This window comes from Rhodotorula toruloides (genome assembly GCF_000320785.1).
Source record: "Rhodotorula toruloides NP11 unplaced genomic scaffold Scaffold5, whole genome shotgun sequence".
In the NCBI taxonomy this organism is placed as follows: Eukaryota; Fungi; Basidiomycota; class Microbotryomycetes; order Sporidiobolales; family Sporidiobolaceae; genus Rhodotorula; species Rhodotorula toruloides.
This window is the reverse complement of record NW_015622965.1, coordinates 435,955-454,674: the sequence shown is the minus strand read 5'-3', so window position 1 is coordinate 454,674 and position 18,720 is coordinate 435,955. Positions and strand designations below refer to the sequence as shown.

The window sequence follows — 18,720 nt, the reverse complement described above, 5'->3', positions numbered from 1 at the left end:
TCGAGCGAGCCTTTCTCGGTGGTATGCAAAGCGAACGACGATGCAGGGATGCGTACAAACTACACACAGAGGGACAGGGACAACCGCGAGGAAACACGAGCGAAACAACCGAGGAGAGGGACGGAGGAAAGGGTGCGCAGCCTAACCAATGGCCTGGTCGGGGAGGCGCTCGATGGCGTACCGCTTCTTCGCAATGTACATGAGCTGCAGAGAAGGATGCGGTAAGCGTCAGACTCTGAAAGGGGCGCGCGCACGTCGGAAGCGAGAAACCTCCTCCGTCACTCTCCAAGCAAGCGATGAACGACAGGACTCACCGGCACGCCCGGAACCTTCCTCAACCTCCTCCTCAACTGCCTATCACACGTCGCGACGATATAGCACCTGTGCTGCGTGACCCGGTTCACGATGCAGTCGTCGGCGTAGGTGCCTTTGTGCGAGCAGGGGAGGCGCTCGAAGCGGGGGTCGCGGGCGACGCTGTGGCCAAAAGATTGTGCAGGAGAAAGGACAGTGAGTGCAGGAAGAATGGCGAGGAGGAGCGGGGCAGGAGAGGAAAGGCGGGAGAAGCGGGGCGGAAAGGCGGAACAGCGGGCAGAGAGCAAGGTCAGCACTGTCATCCCGCACATTCACATATCCGGTGAGCCTGAACGCACCGCAACGCCAGTCGGTACTGGTGGCCCAGCTTCTCCAACTCTGCCAGAACGCAGTCCGAGATGCAAGGAATCGCTGCGGATCACGGCGTCTCGTCAGCTCGCCGTCACCCCACCCTCAATGTCCACTGAACGCACCCTTGGCGTAGAGGACGTCCATCATTGCGCGGACGATGTCGACGCGGTTCTCGAGGCTGAGGTTGATAAAGTTGGTGTCGACGATGACGCGGTAAGGCGGTACGAGTGCCTCGTTGTGCGAGAAGAAGAGCGAGGTCGGCATCGCTTCTCTGCGAGCGTGCGGACGAGCGTGAGTGGTGTGCACCGCCACTTTGCGAGTCGACGAGGAGGAGGAGAGAATGGACGCACACCCGGTTGACCTCGTTGTCCTTCTTCTCCTGCTCCTTCTTCTGCTGCTTCTCCTGGTTCGCCTTCCTGTGTGCGCACGAGTCCCGGTCAGCCCGTGTTGGCGGAGTGAGCGAAGGGGGACGAACAGGCGCTGGTCGTTTGGGTTGAGCATGCGCTTTGTCTGGGCAAACTTGCGCGTCTTGCGCTGCTTGGCTGATGACCCTCCGAGTCCCATCTTGGCCAGTACTTAGCGAGTGAGCGTGCGAGGTGGTTGTGGCTGTCAATGCGTGAAGACTTGCGATGAGACCACCGCACTCGAGGGGAGGCACAACTCAGCGAAGACGACGACTGGCACTCTCTCTCACCCTTATACTGCTCGCTAGACTCGTGCTGGGACTGCTGCTGGACTGGACACTGCTAGACTGAATCACACACGCCATGAGATGACCACACAGGCGAGTCCCCCTCTCCTCCTCACCCAACTCTCGCATCTCTCAACCCCCCACTTGCATCCATGCAGGACATCCTCCCACTCGTACCCGCGACACTCCCCGTCGTCGTACTCGACTGCCTCCTCCGCTCTCTCACCCACACCAACCCAACCCGCCGCCGATCAGCCCTCGTCCTCTTTGTCCTCCTCCTGATCCTCTCTTCCCGCTCGCTCTTCTCCCTCCATGCGCGCCTGAACCCGCCCATCGTCACCCAACCCTCGCCCTACGACCTCGAAGACTCCCTCGCGCGAACCTACGTCCCCTCCGCTCCAACAGCCCAGCAACAAGCGAACCACGCGCGCCTCTCGTCGCTCATCTCGTTCCGCAAATCAGCCTACTCGCACACGCGATTCACCCGCTCTGCACTCAGGGGCGATGGCTCACCCGTCGTGGGCGTCACGGCGGTTGTGTTGCATTGGAAGCGCAGGAGGGGGCTCGAGTTGGTCTTGAGGCATATCGCAAGGTATCCGTTCATTCGGGAGATTATCGTGTGGAACAACAGGCCTGGGGTCGACTTGACCAAGGAGGTGCGCCCACCTACCCTCGCGCCTATCGGCTCATCGCGACTGACCTTCGCGGCACGCAGGACTTTCCGATTCTCCCTCCGCCCGACTCGACCCTCCCGCCCGCCTCGTTGCGGATAGTCAACTCCCCCTCGAACGTCCACGACGCAGGCAAACACCTCGCTTGCTCGATGGCGACCTACTCGCACTGCTACTTCAACGACGACGACTGGCTCAACGTGTGCGTCCACCCTTATCCCTTCTCTGAGCGCGGGCTAATGAGGGTCGGATGGTAGGTACATGGACACGACGTATTCCAAGTATTTGGAGTGTTGTGCGGGACAGGGCGTAACGGGCGGAAGCGAGGGAGGGAGGATTTCGAGCAACACGCTGCCGATCATCCACCTCGAGCACCGGCGATGGCGGTTCGCGAACCCCGGTGCGCTGCGCTTGCTCATCCCGCCGAGTCTCAAGAGAGGGCATGCTGACTCGGTGAAGGAGGACAGACATCGACCTCCACACGGGCTTCACCTGGCTCGGCACCGGCTCCTTCGCCCCTCGCTCCCTCTCGACCCGCTTCCTAACCCAACAATCCGTCTCCCCCGTCCCCCTCTCGCGCGGCCAGTCCCTGACAGTCGACATGTTTTTCTCGCTGTGGGCGAATACCTACCCGGAGCAGATGCCGAATGAGCTCGTGGCTGTTGATGTCGAGGGAGGAGAGGTGGGGTGGAGTAGAGGAGAGGGAGTGGATCAGTGGGCTGTCGTCTACTCAAATATCGTGCGTCCCCCTCCCCTCTCTCCTCCCTCCTTCCTCCCCAATACTCACCCGTTCGCTCGCAGCGCACCGCCCTCCGCACCCTTTCCCTCACACTCTCACTCTCCACCACCTCCTCTTCTCACCCCTTGACACCCCACCCCTTCCCCCTCGCTCCACCCCCAGCCGAGTCCCTAACCCGCGCACCATGCGCCAACGACGCCTGCTTGTTCGTCACCAGTCTCACGCCCTTCCCAGGGCCAGAAGAGCTGGCGGAGTCGTATGCGGAGACGCGCGCGGGAGAATGGGAGCGCAGGGGGTGGTTCGCGCGAGGGAAGGGGGACGAGGAAGCCGGGGAGTTTGAGCGGGTTATGCGAAGGTTGGGAGTCGAGCGCCAGAGCGGACGGGACGAGCGGAGTGTGTTTGACCCCCTCGCGCGGGGGTGGAGCGTGAAGGAACATGAGGCGCGATTTAACGCGCTTGGAGCAGGAGGAGGAGGAGGGAGGGTTGGGTTCCCGGATGAGCAGTGGTGGGTCAGGAACGGGAGTTGGCATCTTGCGGTTGATGGGAGGGGGACGGAGACGTGTTGGGAGAGTTTCAGGCGTAAGACTTCGTGTTTCTCTGCCTCTCGCTGAACGAAGCTGACCGGAAGTCACGAATAGCCCCCGAAGCAGACGACCACTTTGGCCTGACGCTCGTCACGCCACGCGTCGTCAAGGACCTCACGCTGACCGGCTCGCTGGACTTGGCGAATGTGGTTGGGTGGGAAGACGTGACGAGCGGGAGCGAGAGTTGGGAGGTGTTTTGTGTCAGAGGGGATGGGACGGGTGGATGGGTGCGTCCCGCGTCGCGTGTGCGATTCTACAGGTGGAAGAGCTGATGGGGGAGTGCATGGCCCGCAGGAACCGCGCTCGCTTCTCTCGGCACCTCGGATCGTCCCCCTCGACGCTTCCACCCTCTCCGTGACCATCTCGCTCGAACCGATTCTCACGCCCACGACCTACGCCCTCGAAAACGAAGGCAACATCGAAGTTGACGAAGAGGGGCGCGAGGTGGCGATTCGCAAGATCAAGCTTGTGAGTCGCGGGAGGAAGAGGGAGCGGGTGAGGGTGTGCGCGTGGGATTTGGATGGATGGCGGGTGTGACTGCATTGCATTTGCATGAGCTATAAAGAGTGTATGGACCCTTGTAATGGCTTGCGAGTGGCAACTTGTGTTCGCAGCACCGCGCACCGCCTCGTCCTCGTCTCGCTCGCTCCTCTTTTGCTCTCCTCTCGTCCACATCGCTCATCGCCATGCTCGCACGCACTGCCATCGCACTCACCGCCGCACTCGCAGCCACAGGCGCACACGCTCAGTCCGCGTCGTCGCTCCTGAACGGCCTCTCGTCTCAGTGCACCTCCGCCGCAACCTCCCTCCTCGGCAGCGACTTTGCCTCCTGCTCGCAACTGAGCGGGCTCCTGTCCGTGGTGACTGCATCAGGCAGCGTCGTCGACCCGAGTGCGTCCCCTCTCCCGCTCTTCCCGCTTGCTCACAAGCTGACCCCTTGACCTCCTCGGTATCTCCTTGGCACCCCTCCATCGACGCGTCTTTTCCCTCCCGCGCACGCGCACAGTCAACAACTGGCTTGGATCGGTCTGCTCGGCATCCAACTGCTCGACTGCCGCGATTCAGAACGCCACAAGCGTCATTGACAACGGCTGTTCGAGCGAGTTGAGCTCCGGTCAGGCCATTGTGGTGCGTTTCCGTTCCTCCTTTCGTGTCTTGTGCTTCTTCTTGAGGGCTGCGCCCTTTCGGGGAGGCTGCTCAGAGTCATGCTCTAGGAGGAAACGATGTGTTGACTGACTTCGTCTCGCTCGCAGACGACCGCCCGCGCCGTCGTCGCCAACTTCAACGCCGTCAAGGAGGGCATCTGCCTCCAGTACAGCTCGAACAGCACCTTCTGCATCACCTCGCTCCTTCAGAACGTCCAGTCCGCGACCGGCCAGCAAATCTCCCTCTCGACCCTCACCTCCCTCAGCGCCAGCACGCTCCAGTCCATCCCGTCCTCGTCAGTCTGCACCGACTGCGCCCACGGACTCGTCACCAAGCTCGGGTCGGCCTTGTCGAACGGCACGTCGTCCTCGACCGAATCGTCCGTCTTTGGCGCCATCTCGTCGTACTGCGGATCGAGCTTTGCGGACGGCCAGGTTCCGTCAACGCTCAAGGAGGCCAGTTCGTCAAACAGCTCGTCGAGCGGAAACTCGGCTGTCGACTCAAAGTCGCTCAGCGGGGCTGTCTCGCTCGGCGCTGGATCGTGGAAGGCTGCGGGCGCGGCGCTCGCCGGCGTTGCGGGCCTCGTTGCGCTTGCTTGATAAGGATAGATGCGGTGGATGAGGTGGAAGAGAGGAGGAAGTCCAGGAAAAGCGGCCTGGAACAGACACTTTGGCGCACGAGGTCGCCAGCATTCGTTACCCGACTCTCTTGACGATTCTCTCACGCAATGTATCGCTTTGCTCGCCCCTTCGCGCTCGACCAGTGCGGCCAAAGTGCGGCGACGTCGCTTCATCGCAGCTTCCGTCTCCGCGGATTCTCCGAACTCGACCTCGCTCCCTCTCTCGTCTCCTTCCCCTCTTTCGCCTGGCGCACTGCCTCGCTCTGTTCGTCGCTCAATGGCCCGAACCTGCTGCTGCTCGCTCATCCTCGTCATCCTCGCTCTTGTCTACCCAATCGGCGCTCCTATTGCTCTCGGCATCTCGCATGCCTGGTTCGACTGCTTGTGGTGGACGTGCGTCGCCGTCTCCCCTCACATCTGAATGTTCATGCTCACCTTCGATCGCAAAACCGGGAACGCAGGGATGCTATCCTCGTCCTCGTCTCTCTCGGAATCGGCGGCGTCCTAACAGGCTTAGTCCTCTTCCCTTGCACGTTCGCAAACGTGTGGAAGATGGGCGTCGGATACTTTGCTGCGGTCGCGCGTGAGTGCTTGCGCTCTTCTGGGCGCGAAAAGAAGCGCAGGAGAGGCTGACTTGAATGGCTTGCGACCAGTCGCTATCTTCGTAATCTTCCAGGTGCGCTCCTTCCTCCATTCCCCTCAAGATCAAAACGAACGCCTCGGTCTGCCCGCCCGCAGGACTACCAAAAAGGCCGTCCGACCACCTCTTTCAACGAATTGAGCAAACCTCCTTCGCCTGCTGGACGACGACGACGACGAGCTCGGTTGGCGGATGACGAGGAGGAGCTTGCGACTCTCGGAGCAGGATCGAGGAGGATGGAGAGGGCGGCGAGCGAGACGAGTGAGGAGCGAGGAGGGTCAACGGATGAGGAGATCGAGGCGAGACGGTTGAAGGCGGCTCGGAGAATGGTGCGCACGACGCCGCGCTTCCTCCCTCAAATTTCGGATTTCACTGACGAGCTGGTTATGTGCAGCGCGAGGAGACGCTGTGGCACGAGGCGACAGCCTGAGAAGGTCGGCAGGAGACTCGCGCTTGCTCGTCCAGGCGATCTAAGTCAGCTTGCGATACCCGTTTCCGTCATTGCATAGAAGGCATACAACACCGATACACATGTCCGACAACCCGAGAGATAAGAAAGTCTACGAGATACCCAATCCCTTCTGCTCCGCCTCTCTATCGCTCTTCGCCTCGTCCTTGGCCGTTGCCGGCTCCTCCCTCGTCGACTGCAATCCCTCACCCGACGGTCTCAGCCTCGGCTTCGTCGCAAACACCTCCCTTCGGACAGGAAACGCTCCGCCCGCAGGCGAAGCGATATCCGCCGTCGACTGCAGCGAGACCATGCTCATCCTCCTACTCCCGCTCCTTCCCTGGTTCCGCGCAAACGCTTCAGCGATCGCTTCGCCCGTGACGGGCTGCTCCGTCCCGCCTCCCATCATCGCCGGACCAAGAGGCGTCTCGCCTCCCGCTTCTCGCGCCTGCTGCTGCTGCCGCAAGACCTGGTGCGCCGGCCTGTACCCTGCTGGCGGACCGAACGTTCCACCGATCGGCATTCGACTCTGCTCGCCGCGTCGCTGCGCCCAGGTCGCGGACGAAGCGAGCGCTGCGTCGAGGATCGTAGCTGACCTGCCGCGATACGACGGGTCGTTCATCCTTGCCGCCTCGCTCTGCACCGAACTCGAGCTCGAACCCGTGAGCTTGCTCTTGCCCTTTGAGAAGAAAGACGAGAGCTTCTTCTTTGGCAGGAGCTCGGCAACGGAACGAGGTTGAGGAGTCGGGTTGAGGAAGATGGATGTTGGCCCTTCGATGGGCTCGGCGGAGGTCGCTTGGTGTACTTCGGCGTAGCTCGGTGCGAGAGAGGCGGTATATGAGGGTTTGAAGGGGTTCGTTTGCCGGGTCGCGTGGGTTGCGGTGGAGCGGGCGGAGGGTGCAATAGAAGGAGTGTATTGTGAGGTTGCTGGCGATGTCGTTCGTTGCGTGTGCGGAGAGCCGACGGGTGGAATGTTGATGCTCGCAGGAGGACGAGACCGTTGCCCTCGACCTGCCGAGCCGGACGTCGTCGATGCGGCATCTGAAGAAGGCGGCGACGGGCCTTTGCTACCGCTTGGCGTCGACTTGGTGCGAGGGACTGTCGGAAAGACGCTGCCGCTGGCTGTGCGTTCTCGCGGGGCTGGGGAGGGAGCGGCGCGAGGCGATGGTACGGAGAGACCGGAAGAGACGGAGGTCCGTCGATGCGGATGGTGCGGCGAAGGTGCGGGAGAAAGCGAAGCGGGGTCGGAGAGAGCGGGGGAGAGGAAGGGGTCGGCGGAAGGGCTGGCAGGCGTCGAGTCCCTCGCCTTCTTCGGCTGCTTGACGAGCGGGAAGTGGTTCTTCGCCGTCGCGTACGGATGGCTTTTGCCGCTGTACACGCTCGTGCCGTCGAACGACCGCCGAGTCGGGAACACCGCGTGCGAAGGCGGGAAGGCGGTCGGGTCCGCGCCATGCGAGCGACTCAGAGAACTGCGGCGAGGATTGTCGCTCGAGGTGGACGGAAGTGTCGGCGTTGTCGCGTCGTCTGCGAGCGCTTCAACCTCTTCATCAACCGGCGCCGTCGTTCGTGCGCCTGCCGCGGCTGTACCGGTCGACGGGTTGGCTAAGGATGTCGAGGCGAGTGCGCCCTCGAGCGTTCGCAAATCTGCATCCCCGCCAGCCTGCGAGTTCTGCAGAGATAACCTGTCAACAGAAGAACCGCGACGGGACTTGAGCGGGACTCACTTCTCCTCGTCCAGCGGTCGCCGTCTCTGGCCACGCGCCTGGCAGCTGTCCCTGCTCCTCCTGCGCGTCCATGTAGACAGCTGAGGAGCCGTCTGTGCTGATGCTCGACCGCGCAGACCCTTCGATGGCAGAGGCGAGCCCATTCCCGTTATCCGACGCCATTCCGCCTTCAAGTCGAGGATCGACAGCCCGAGCGATGCGCAGGGAAGGCTGCCCACAACCTGCCAGGGACTTTCAAGATCGAGCAGGCGTCTGCGATAAGCAGTCGGACGGCGTCAAGCACAGCAAGGGAGACCAAGAACGAGGGAGAGGCAGAGGGGACGGGCACGGCAATGGAGGGATGGAGCGGAGCTCGGCTCCTCGGCGGGGAAGCTCTAAGTATTGGCCCTGGCTAAGGTCGCCGGCGCAGTCGATTGCATTACTACCCGGCAATACACTCGGAAAGTCATGTGCAGTTGTAATCCCTTGGTCGACAGCCTCGCCTCGCTGTTCGCCTCGACGGCTCCGCTACACCTCCTTCGCAGGACGGCCTGACAGCTCAGACGCACGCGCATTGACTGGCCCGCGATGTCCCGCTCACCGACCAAGCGCCGCGCAGGCGGTGTAGACGCCCTCCCGCTGTCGAACCTGTCACTCAACTCTGCCTCTCCGTCGCGCCAGCCCCTCGCCAAGTCGACCAAGCAGCCGCCCAAGTCCATTTTTGCGACAGCAGGCAGCGTCTCGACCACGCAGACGACCCGCAAGAAGGCGAGCTCGAGCCCGACAAAGGGCACCTCCCGCTCGCGGTACTCGGGCGAGGACGACCTCACGGGCAACTTGACTGGCACGTACGATGCTCCGAGCAGGCGAAGTAGCCCGTCGAAGCAGTCGAGTGCGAGCTTGGCGGCGGGCGGAGGAGTTGGCAGGTCCGGCGTCGTCAGCAACGACTGGGACCCAAGTTCGTTGGCGGGCGAGTCGAAGCGGAGTCCGTCGAAGAAGGGCCGTCATGTGCGTGCGAAGCGGTTCGAGTATCTTGATTGACACTGATTGACTTTCGCCGCACGCAGTACGACCGCTACATCCCGTCTCGGCAGTCTGGCAGCGGCGACCACACAGGGCCAATCCTCCTTCCTACTCCTCACTCCGGCTCCGATTCGAGCCCACAGAACGCCGAAGATGCACAGCACACGGCCGACCTGTCGCGCTCGCTTGGCATCAATTCGGACCAGCGCATCCTCTCCTTCTTTGCCGAACCTCCGATGCCGCAGACCGAGCAATCCTCCCTTCTCGCTCAGTACGCCCGCCTGCCCAACAAGGGATCAGCCGGCTCTTCGTCCTCTGCTGCCCACGCGGCCTCTCGCCGCCGCATCCCTACTCAGCCCGAGCGAGTTCTCGATGCTCCCGGCATGGTCGACGATTACTACCTCAACGTCGTCGACTGGTCCTCGACGAATCTCCTTGCAATCGGTCTCGGCGAAGTCGTCTACATTTGGAACGCCCAGACGGGCGAGGTGAACGAGTTGTGCTCCGTCGGCAGCAACTCGGGCGACTCGAGCGCTTTGACCGAGGGCGATGAGTACGTCTGCAGTCTCAAGTTCACCGAGGACGGCGGACACCTCGCCGTCGGTCTCTCGTCGGGTCCCATCATGGTCTACGACGTCTGCGCGGGCCAGCGACTTCGGACGCTGCAGGGCCACCCGACTCGCGTTCCAAGCTTGAGCTGGTCCGGCGCGATCTTGGCGAGCGGATGCAGGAGCGGCGAGATCTGGAACTCGGACGTGCGCATTGCGCAGCACAATGTCGCCCAGCTCAAGGGTCATCGAGGCGAGGTGTGCGGGCTCGAATGGCGGCCGGAAATCGCGGGCGGTCTTTCTGGCGGCGGTCAAGGGGTGCGTCCGTCTTGTCATTTGGCTTGTGAACGATACTGATGACGCGCTCCAGCTCCTCGCTTCGGGCGGAAACGACAACGTGGTCAACGTCTGGGATTGCCGCATGACGACGGCGCCCAAGATGAGCAAGACGAACCATACGGCGGCAGTCAAGGTAAGCGAAGTGCTCGCCGTCGCCCTGTAGTCGGAAGCTGACCAGCGACTCTGGCAGGCTCTCGCTTGGTGCCCCTGGAACTCGTCCCTCCTCGCCTCGGGCGGCGGGTCGTCCGACAAGACGATCCACTTCTGGAACACGACGCAATCCGCCCGCCTCAACAGCCTCGTCACCAACTCGCAAGTCACGTCGCTCGTCTGGAACCCGCATGCCAAGGAGCTCCTCTCGACGCACGGCGTTCCCGACCACCACATCGCCCTGTGGTCCTACCCCTCGCTCAGCAAGGTCGCCGAGATCCCGAATGCGCATCAGAGCCGCATTTTGCATTCGTCGCTCAGTCCGGACGGGATGACGGTCGTCACGGCGAGCAGCGACGAGGACCTCAAGTTCTGGAAGATGTTCGAGATACCCAAGGGCGTTAAGGCGGGCGCGGGACGCAGCTTGACGGGCAAGGACCTTGCCGAGAACGACGGCATCGGCAGGAAGGGCAAGACGGGCATCTCGGTGCGATAGCTCCCCTTCCCCTTTCCTCTGCTTCCTTCGCATTTTCCAGTCTTGATCTTTGCATTCACTCTCTTCATTTGGCTGCATCTTGCATTTGCGCTCCCCACCCCCTTGTGTAGACTTCTCCTGCTTCGCGTCCTCTCGCAATGGATTTGCCTCACCTCCTTACGATCAGCTGACGCTTCGGGCGAAAGCGCGAGCAGCAGTGGTAGCAGCCAGCACGCGAGAATAGGAATGGAATGTATCGCCCGTTACAGACCGCCGTCTAGCCCAGAGGGAACCCGCGCACTCGCTCAGTGCTTTTGCTTCGCCGGCTTCTGCGCCGCTGTAGTCGGGAGCTCGCGCACATACGGGAGGAATGTTCTGCCCTGCATGTACTTCTGCATAGGCTCGGGGATCATGACACCCTGCGGAACGAGGAAAGTTAGTCCCGGGTCAAGGTCCAAGCGAGCAAACGCACCTCGGGAGTCTGGTAGTTCTCGACGATGCAGCACAATGCTCGCTCGGTGGCGCAGAGAGTGCCGTTGAGCATGTGGACGTAGACCTTGCGCGTGTCGCCCTGCTTCTTGATTCCGCAGCGGACCTCGAGGCTGCGGGACTCTGTGAAGTCGCCAAGTGCGTCAGCGGCGTCTTCGACACGCACAAGGGGTAAACTCACGGTAGTCCGTGCAGTTCGAGACGGAGACGAGCTCCTTGTACTCGCCCTGGTGAGGGAACCAGGCCTCGAGGTCGTACTTCTTCGCAGCGGCGTTGTTGAGCGCGCCAGAGACGATAGAGATGAGCTGGTAGGGGAGGCCGAGGGACTGGTAGAACTCTTCAGAGTTGGCGATCATCTGGTCGAAAATCTCCCAGGAAGAGGACGGGTCGGTAATGCAGAACTGCGAGGGAAGCAAGGTCAGCCTCGACTCGCGCTTGCGTTGGTCCTCCGGACATACCTGCTCAACCTTCTCGAATTGATGGACACGGAAGACACCGAGGACATCGCGACCAGACGAGCCGGCCTCCTTACGGAAGCAGGTCGAGTAACCGGCGTACTTGATCGGGAGCTGCTCGGACGGCTTCTCGAACCACTCGTCGGCGTGCATGGCCGAGATGGGCTGCTCAGACGTCGCGATGAGGTACTTCTCCGTTTCCTCGTTCGAGCCCTCAAGCTGCGCAGACACAACGTTAGCAGCGCTTAAAGCGGAAGAAGCGTGGCGCGCACCTTGTACAGCGCCTCGTCAAACTCCTCGAGCTGCGCCGTCTTGCCCATCATCGCCTTGTTCATGAAGAAGGGAGGCTGGACCTTCTTGTACTCCTTGCTGCGCAGGAAGTCGAGGCCGTAGGTGATAAGCGCCTGGTTGAGGTCGACACCATCACCGACGAGGTAGTAGCCGCGGTGGCCAGCGACCTTGGTGCCTGTGTATGACGCGGTGAGCTTGCGATGCAGTGGATACACGAGAGACATTCACCTCGCTCCATCTCGAGCATGCCCAACCGGTACATGACTTCGTGGTGCGAAAGAACGCCCTCCTTCATGGTCAAACCGGCTCCCTTGACAGGAGGTGCCGAGTCGCCGTTCGCGTCCTTCGGGTAGAACGTCCGCTCAACCTTGTTGTTGTCCTGCGAAGAGAAGCGGGTCACCGAAAGGAAGCTGTCGGCGGGGCATTCGCGCTCACCTCGTTGTCGCTGACCGGCACACTTTCGTGAACAATGTTGCCGATCGTGTTGCCCTTCCTGCGCATTGCCGTCTCCTGCTCAACCGCCTGCGCCCGAAGACCGACAATCTTGGCGTCCATGTCTGCCTTCTGCGCCTTGAGCTCCTCAACCTTCTTGCTCGCTTCCTCCTTCTTCGCCGCGTCCTTCATGTCCTGTTGGCTATGAACGGTCAGCTGGGCCGGAAAAAGCTCTGGGAGGCTACCGACTCGCCTTCATGCAGGCGCCGATGTCCTTCTGGATCTTGTTGACCTCCTTCTGCAACTGCTGGGTGTCGAATTGGGCTGCAGAGCGTCAAGAGAGGCTCATCAGTCTTTTTGCGCCGTTTGCAACCTATTCCCGCGCGAGAGAACGCACTCTTCGTCCACTCCTTGTACATCGCGAGAACCTCGTGCACGAGCTCCTCGGAAGCGAAGCGCTTCTTCTGCGACGCGCACACGCCCTCAAAGTCGCCGCCCTTGTCATTCTGGAGGAGCTGCAAATCGATACCCATGGCGGATGGCTAGTTTCGAGGTGGAAAGGTCGAGGAAAGTGATGAGGGTTCGAGGGGCCAATGGACAAGCGGTGCGGCTGAGGGTAGCTTGGCCGGGTTGTACGGAGCTACTGAAGTCTAGCGAGCAGTCTACGAACGCGCAAAGCCGTGCGCGAGCGAGTTGGAACTGGCAGAGCTCCTCCGCGAGACTCGACCTCGAAGTTGACTGTGGACCACGCGCTCCGTTCCGCTTGGTTCAGCCTTCTGCTGCTTACTGGAGTCCATTCGTCTCGGGTAGCGCTGTTAACAAGGTCTGCTCACCTCCCGTCAACCGCCTCCACGCCTCGACCTCCTCACGCTTTCCGCCTCGACGCACTCGCCTACCATGTCCACCGCTGCTTCTGCTTCTCCGGCAGCGTCTGGGCAGTGTTGCGTGTGCGGGAAGGCGACGCGCTCGTCTTGCAGTCGTTGCGCGGTCTCAGGAGGACTCGATGGAACCGGATGCAGCCTCTTCTTCTGCTCGCCGGAATGCCAGAAGCTCGTGAGTGGCTTCGTCACTTACTCTCGATGAGTGCGCTGACACATTCGTACCGCGCGCGCAGGTCTGGCCAGCTCACAAGCGCGTCTGTGGAAAGTCGCCCATCGCTCTCCCGCTCCTCACGCCTGAAGAGGCCGCAGAGACCAAGGCCTACAAGCACAAGCCGATTGCTTGGTTGGACGACACCGGCACCCGCAAGTCGATCGCCCAAGCTTTTCAAGCGGTCGCAGGCGATACCCGCTCGCCAGAGGCAAGTCGCGCGATTCCGTCCTTTGCGACGGCCAGGGCTAACATCTCTCACGCATGTTGTTCAGAACATCATCGACTGCATCACCGAGAAGCACCCAGCCGCGCTCGCATACCATGCAGCCAACGATATGCAGAGTCAGCAGATCCTCATCATCACGCGTCGCTTCCGCGCCTACCACTTCTATGCAGCGCATCCAGACGCCGAAGCTCCACCGACATACGACGGAATCGGTTCTTTTGACTGGAACCTGCTGATGCCGTTCCTCGATGGTGTCGAGCTCGATGGTGGCGAAGGGTTCGACCGCCTTCCTTATGGCTGCTTCGCCACAAACTCATCACACTTTTTGAACTGCACTGGGTCGCACACAAGGCGGACCGTCCGGCCTCCTACAGTCCCTCGCAGATGTGGCACGCCTACCAGGAAGTCCTTCAATTTCTCGACAACGACGCTGTGTGGCTTTCCGAGGCCACCACTGCCGACTTCATCCGCGATTGCTTCGACCTGGCCATCTCGCCGCGCAGCGCACCTCTTCCCGGTTGGGATTGCCTCCCTTCTGCCTGCGGGCAGTTCCCGGAAGGGCGTGACTTCATTGGACTGCACCCTGTTGTGTCCGTGTCCCGGAAGGCGTTCGTGTAGTGTGCCGCGATGAATGAGATTGGAGGAGGAGCGCTACGCTGAACTGCTGGATCCTTTCTTCTTGGAATCGCAACTTTGTCGGACTCCTCGCCCTCGCCATGGAGCTGGAAGCTGTACTGAAAGACGCATCGGATGACGAGTCTACAGATACAGAATCATGTCTAGAACGAAAGGGAGCGGAACCAAGTCTCTAGTCTATCTCCAGCGGCATTGCCGACATCTACTCTTCCTCCTCGAACACCGAGTTCTCCCCAATCGTCTCCATCTGTATGTGCTCCCTGATCTCCGCCCTGGTCTCGCCCGGCAAATTCGTCGACTGCGACCTGCTGTTCTTGCGCAACCTCGCTTCGGTGAGGCGAGCAGCCTGGAAGACCTTAGGCCAGGATGTCGCGAGCGCGGAGCCTTCGAAGGTCGTGTCGATCGACTCGAGCGACTTGCCGCGCACTTCGTGCATGAAGAACATGGCGAAGATGACGCCGAGCGCGGTGCAGCCGCCGTAGCTGTGCGAGAGGAGCGTGAGTAGCGGGTCGAGGAGAAAGAGTGTTTGGGCGAAGGCATACAAGAAGTAAGGACCGGAGCTGGATCGAGCGAGGAAAGCGGGGCCCGAGATGGCGACCTGTAGAAGTCGAGACGTCAGCGAGTGATTCGTTTGAGCGAAAAGAGCCCTTTCGCAACGCACGACGAAGTTTACTGCCTGGTTGACAGCTTGGCCAGTCGACGTCGCGGCAGCGCGAGTGCGCATAGGCTGAATCTCGGCGGCGTCTGAGGAAAGGAGAGGATTCGCAAGCGAGTTTGGCCAAGTGGTGGAGAAATCGTGCGAGACGCACAGAGCTTTGTGATCAAGCTCCAGCTGCTCGTGAAGCAAACAGCAAAGAGCTCGATGAAGATGATCGCCGCATACTTGCCAACCGGGGTATGCGCCGCTCCCGTCGCGTACAAGAAGCCTAGGGTGAAGAGGCAGACGGACGTGCCCGTTCCGCCGACCATCCAAATCTTCCGTCGGCCAACTTTCTCGATGTAGAATGTGCCGGCGAAGACGCAGGCGACGAGGACGAGACCGGTGCAGCCGGAAGCGATGAAGGAGCTGGTGCTCGGATCGAGACCGGCTTGCTGGAAGAGGAGCGGGGCGTAGAAGAGGACCTGTGAAGCGCGAGACGTCAGAAATGCGCTCCCGGCACGAGAGATCAGAGTCGTTAAGCAGCACGCACAAAGTCGATACCGCTGAGCTGCTGGAAGACCTGGAGGATAGCGCCAAGCGTGGTTCGTCCTCGAACTCCAGGCGCCCAGATGTCCTTGAGCGCGGCGATTTGCGAACGGTTCCGTACGGCTGCTGGCGGGATGGCGAGCAGCTCGCGGCGTTCTTCGATGTCCTTCGGGTCGACGAGCCGGTCGAGGACGGCGAGAGCTTCGTCTCGACGACCTTGCGAGATGAGCCACCGTGCCGAGTACGGAAGGAACGGCGCGCCAACCGCCAGGATGGTCGCGGTGATGGTCTGGAGGATGAAGGGGAAGCGCCAGCCCATCGAGTTGGTGATGTTGGCCGAGCCGTAGCAGATGAAGAAGCCTGCTGCGATGGCGCCGCTCGTCATAAGCTGGTTGATGAGGAGCATGTGGGACCGCATGTGTCGGGGCGAGATCTCGGTGAGGTACACGCCGAGGCAGCCGACTATGTGGAAGCGAGGTCAGCAGCGGTCAGTCGCAGAAGACCGTCTGAACTCACGGAACAAGCCTTCGCCCGTTCCCGCGATACATCTTGCGACGATGAGCATGACGAGCGAGCCTTTCGCGCCAGCGCTGAGTGCGGAGCCGGCGGCGAAGATGGCTGCACCGAGCGAGATGCTCTTCTTCCGGCTGATTTTGTCCGAGACGTTTCCCGCGAGCATGCCTGACAAGGCGGACGGCAAGAGGATGATCTGCGAAGAGGAAGCATAAGCTGGTTGTAAGGGCGGAGAGCTGGGTACTGAAAAGAAGCTGGAACGCACCGAGACTGTCAATCCTCGTATGAAGGGCGAGAGGACTCCGAATTCGTCCTCAAACGTCGACATCTCTGTGATAGCACCGATGCTGCATTGGAAGCGGTCAGTCAAGCTGAAAGACGGGCTTCCACGGATAAAGAAGAAGGAGGAGCGGAAGAGGAGGCTCACCTGCCCGTGTCGAAGCTGCAAGATGCGGGTCAGCCGGCGCTTCAGCGAATCACAGACAAGACGAACGCACCCAAATAACCCGGCCGCGAGCGAGGCGAAGCAGGTGGATAAGAAGACCTGCACGGCATACTTCGATGGACGGTGCATGGCGGGGACGCAGCGGGCGCGCTCGACACGCTCAAGCAGTCAGAAGGAGAGCCCAATGCAGCAGTGCAGTACACCAGTGAGCCAGAAGAGCGAGGGCGACTCAACGAAGCACAACTGATGAAGCGCGAGCTCGTCGGCAGGCGGAGTCGGCGCGGACGACAGCGGCCCGCTTTCTCGCGCGAGTGTCAGCTTGGGAGATGCGCAGCGCCAGCTCGCAGACGACAGCAGTGAACAGCGAATGCAAAGGAGACCGTCTCTTCCGCGAGCGACTTGAGCGGGGGAGGAAGGGAGCCCCGTTCGCCCAGGGAAAAGGTTGCGGAAACAGCACGCTGTGGTTGCAGTGTCACTACCGCTTGGGACGCGGCGCATTCCTTGCGACGCCTACACGGTCCCGTTTTGCTCGTCTGGCGAGAGGGAGGAGCGTCAGTCCGACGCGAAGAGAGTGGACGACCGAGGACGCACCTGTTCGCCCTCTCCCTTTCCTGCTCGACCTTGTCCAGCTCGTCCAGCGTGAGCCTTTCCACCTTCGGCCCAAAGTTCTGCGCCTCGTTCCAGTCCCGCCAAACGCCCTCGAGCATCTTGGCGCCCCTCCTGCCCTTGTTCGTGTCGTTCTCGTTCAACAAGCCGATTTCGAGACAGCTCCGCTTGAGGCGGATTAGCTCTTCGTGGAGCGCGTGGGCGATCAGGGGTGCGGCGTTGGACGAGAGTGAGAGGTCGCGGCAGAGGGAGGCGGCGAAGAGTTCGGGCGTGAGCGAGGACGAAAGGTCCCATTCGAGCTTGTCTTGCAGTCGAAGGGTGCCGATCTGGACGTCGAGCTGCGGATAATGACCAGTCAGTTGTGCGCAAGCGGGTCTGAAAGGAGGGGAACGCACGTTGATAATCACCCGCAAGTCCTTCTCCACCATCTCCGCCTCTTCCTCCTCGCTTCTCAGCGGATACAGCGCCAGTCCAGCCTGCTCCTCCACCTGTTCCGCAATCTGTCGCTCAACCTCCTTTGCGTATGTCTGGGTATCGAGGTCGAGGTCGTCGCAGAAGACGCGGGCAAAAGCGGCGGGCGTGATATGCCGTTCTGCGAGAGAGGCGCGTCAGCAAACGTCGGGACGAGATTGCACAGGGTTGTACGCACCGAGAGCGTTCCAGACAAAGGTGTCTCGTATCTTGAATGTATCGACGTCCAAGTCTATCTGGACCGGCACAAGAGCAGCTGGTCGTTCCGCATACTCCTCGAGCTGCTCCTCCGTTCTGCGATTCGGAGGCTCGTCAGCAGCGAATAAATGAAGATGTTGGAAGGCCGACTCACGCAGAGACATGCTTTGTCGCCTTTGCGGGCTGAACCTGGACGAGGTTGCCTGGAGGAAGCGCGCCGAGGTAGCTCTTCCCGTCGCCCCAGACGTCTGGCTTTGGCGGTGGTGTCGGTGCTGCTGCCGGAGCCTTCTTCGCCGCAATCGCTGCCGGCGTCCCACTCCCGCCGCGCTTATTCCGCCCGGCGTCGCCATCCTCGTCGAGGTCGTCGAGCGTCTCGAGCTCGGCATAGTTGATCGCCGTCCGACTCCGCTTGCCTCCCGTCACCGGCGTCGTAGTCCCCGTCACGTTCGCGCCTGTCGGCGTCCCTCCGCTCGTCCCAGCGAACGCGTTCGGCTGCATCAAACTCGACGTCCCGAGCCTCATCCGCGCCGGATACGTCGTGAACATGCTCTGCTTCCCCTCGTTCCCGCGACCCGTGATGCGCGTCATGGGCGGCACGGCGGAAGGTGCGAGGCTGAGCGGGTGTCGCTGCGGCGGAGGAGGTGGACCTGCCGGTGCGCCCTTGAGTGGGTTGAGGCCGGACTTGGCTCTTGAGGTCGAGCCGCGCGGAGGTTGTACGGGCGCGGTATAGGGTTGGACGGGTTTCACGACGCGCCCAGAGCGAGTCGAGCCACCGAGAGGGGTTGCCGACCCCGACCCAGATGCGAACGGACTCCCTGCCTCGAGAGCGCCGGCGTGCGCGCTCATGCTGGGCTGCTGGTAGCCGTACTGGGCCATCGGAGGGCTCAGTCGACCGTACGAGATGCGCTGTCGCGAGCGCGAGCGTGTTTGGGCGAGTTGAGGATGGGAGGGAGGAGAGGGGTGGTGAGCGAGGGTGATCAAGGGATGAGGGCGTCGGACCGTCGTTCACCGTCTATGCACAGGTCCAGCACAATCTCCAGAGCAAGGCGAGGGTTGCAGCGAGCGCGGAAGCGAATCAAGGTCAACGTCGAGGAGGACAACCTCACGCAGCGAGGGAAGGGCAAGTGAAAGTCCACGAGAAGCGCGCTCTTCTCGCTGAGCTGCACGATAGCAGTGAGAGTATAAGAACAGTGTGATTGCGAGCCAGCTGCCTGGCGAGATGCGAGCGAGAGAACCAGGGG

General features: G+C 61.6%; 9 protein-coding genes across 9 annotated transcripts; 4 read left to right on the top strand and 5 right to left on the bottom strand.

Moving 5' to 3' along the window:
* Window positions 1-141: 141 nt before the first annotated feature.
* RHTO_06891 (U3 small nucleolar RNA-associated protein 24) lies at window positions 142-1,227 on the bottom strand (the record flags this gene model as incomplete). Its single annotated transcript, XM_016420550.1, has 6 exons — window positions 142-204; window positions 315-474; window positions 651-723; window positions 786-934; window positions 1,014-1,079; window positions 1,139-1,227. The coding sequence occupies 6 exons, from the start codon at window positions 1,225-1,227 to the stop codon at window positions 142-144; spliced, it is 600 nt and encodes a 199-aa protein (XP_016274951.1).
* A 208-nt stretch (window positions 1,228-1,435) lies between these two features.
* Window positions 1,436-5,093, top strand: RHTO_06890 (uncharacterized protein; the record flags this gene model as incomplete). Its single annotated transcript, XM_016420549.1, has 11 exons — window positions 1,436-1,447; window positions 1,513-2,010; window positions 2,070-2,227; window positions 2,283-2,425; window positions 2,493-2,764; window positions 2,827-3,343; window positions 3,403-3,575; window positions 3,643-3,816; window positions 3,963-4,239; window positions 4,355-4,476; window positions 4,602-5,093. 11 exons carry the CDS (start codon window positions 1,436-1,438, stop codon window positions 5,091-5,093), a joined length of 2,838 nt encoding a protein of 945 aa, XP_016274950.1.
* Window positions 5,094-5,390: 297 nt separating this feature from the next.
* RHTO_06889 (uncharacterized protein) lies at window positions 5,391-6,183 on the top strand (the record flags this gene model as incomplete). The annotated part of the gene is made up of 5 exons (XM_016420548.1): window positions 5,391-5,506; window positions 5,575-5,696; window positions 5,767-5,789; window positions 5,852-6,082; window positions 6,148-6,183. 5 exons carry the CDS (start codon window positions 5,391-5,393, stop codon window positions 6,181-6,183), a joined length of 528 nt encoding a protein of 175 aa, XP_016274949.1.
* Window positions 6,184-6,313: 130 nt separating this feature from the next.
* Window positions 6,314-8,087, bottom strand: RHTO_06888 (uncharacterized protein; the record flags this gene model as incomplete). Its single annotated transcript, XM_016420547.1, has 2 exons — window positions 6,314-7,870; window positions 7,926-8,087. 2 exons carry the CDS (start codon window positions 8,085-8,087, stop codon window positions 6,314-6,316), a joined length of 1,719 nt encoding a protein of 572 aa, XP_016274948.1.
* Window positions 8,088-8,492: 405 nt separating this feature from the next.
* RHTO_06887 (WD repeat protein, cell division cycle 20, cofactor of APC complex) lies at window positions 8,493-10,460 on the top strand (the record flags this gene model as incomplete). Its single annotated transcript, XM_016420546.1, has 4 exons — window positions 8,493-8,912; window positions 8,972-9,793; window positions 9,846-9,947; window positions 10,005-10,460. 4 exons carry the CDS (start codon window positions 8,493-8,495, stop codon window positions 10,458-10,460), a joined length of 1,800 nt encoding a protein of 599 aa, XP_016274947.1.
* Window positions 10,461-10,744: 284 nt separating this feature from the next.
* Window positions 10,745-12,639, bottom strand: RHTO_06886 (serine-tRNA ligase; the record flags this gene model as incomplete). Its single annotated transcript, XM_016420545.1, has 9 exons — window positions 10,745-10,858; window positions 10,912-11,051; window positions 11,110-11,329; window positions 11,387-11,602; window positions 11,656-11,849; window positions 11,903-12,053; window positions 12,110-12,308; window positions 12,352-12,430; window positions 12,504-12,639. The coding sequence occupies 9 exons, from the start codon at window positions 12,637-12,639 to the stop codon at window positions 10,745-10,747; spliced, it is 1,449 nt and encodes a 482-aa protein (XP_016274946.1).
* Window positions 12,640-13,003: 364 nt separating this feature from the next.
* On the top strand, window positions 13,004-14,042 carry RHTO_06885 (zinc finger, MYND-type domain containing protein; the record flags this gene model as incomplete). Its single annotated transcript, XM_016420544.1, has 5 exons — window positions 13,004-13,053; window positions 13,126-13,159; window positions 13,221-13,379; window positions 13,471-13,700; window positions 13,799-14,042. 5 exons carry the CDS (start codon window positions 13,004-13,006, stop codon window positions 14,040-14,042), a joined length of 717 nt encoding a protein of 238 aa, XP_016274945.1.
* A 220-nt stretch (window positions 14,043-14,262) lies between these two features.
* Window positions 14,263-16,333, bottom strand: RHTO_06884 (MFS sugar transporter; the record flags this gene model as incomplete). Its single annotated transcript, XM_016420543.1, has 9 exons — window positions 14,263-14,542; window positions 14,603-14,658; window positions 14,722-14,804; window positions 14,870-15,182; window positions 15,251-15,708; window positions 15,763-15,955; window positions 16,025-16,106; window positions 16,187-16,201; window positions 16,257-16,333. 9 exons carry the CDS (start codon window positions 16,331-16,333, stop codon window positions 14,263-14,265), a joined length of 1,557 nt encoding a protein of 518 aa, XP_016274944.1.
* Window positions 16,334-16,679: 346 nt separating this feature from the next.
* Window positions 16,680-18,355, bottom strand: RHTO_06883 (chromatin structure-remodeling complex subunit SFH1; the record flags this gene model as incomplete). Its single annotated transcript, XM_016420542.1, has 5 exons — window positions 16,680-16,737; window positions 16,796-17,148; window positions 17,206-17,402; window positions 17,460-17,575; window positions 17,634-18,355. The coding sequence occupies 5 exons, from the start codon at window positions 18,353-18,355 to the stop codon at window positions 16,680-16,682; spliced, it is 1,446 nt and encodes a 481-aa protein (XP_016274943.1).
* Between the last annotated feature and the right edge of the window lie 365 nt (window positions 18,356-18,720).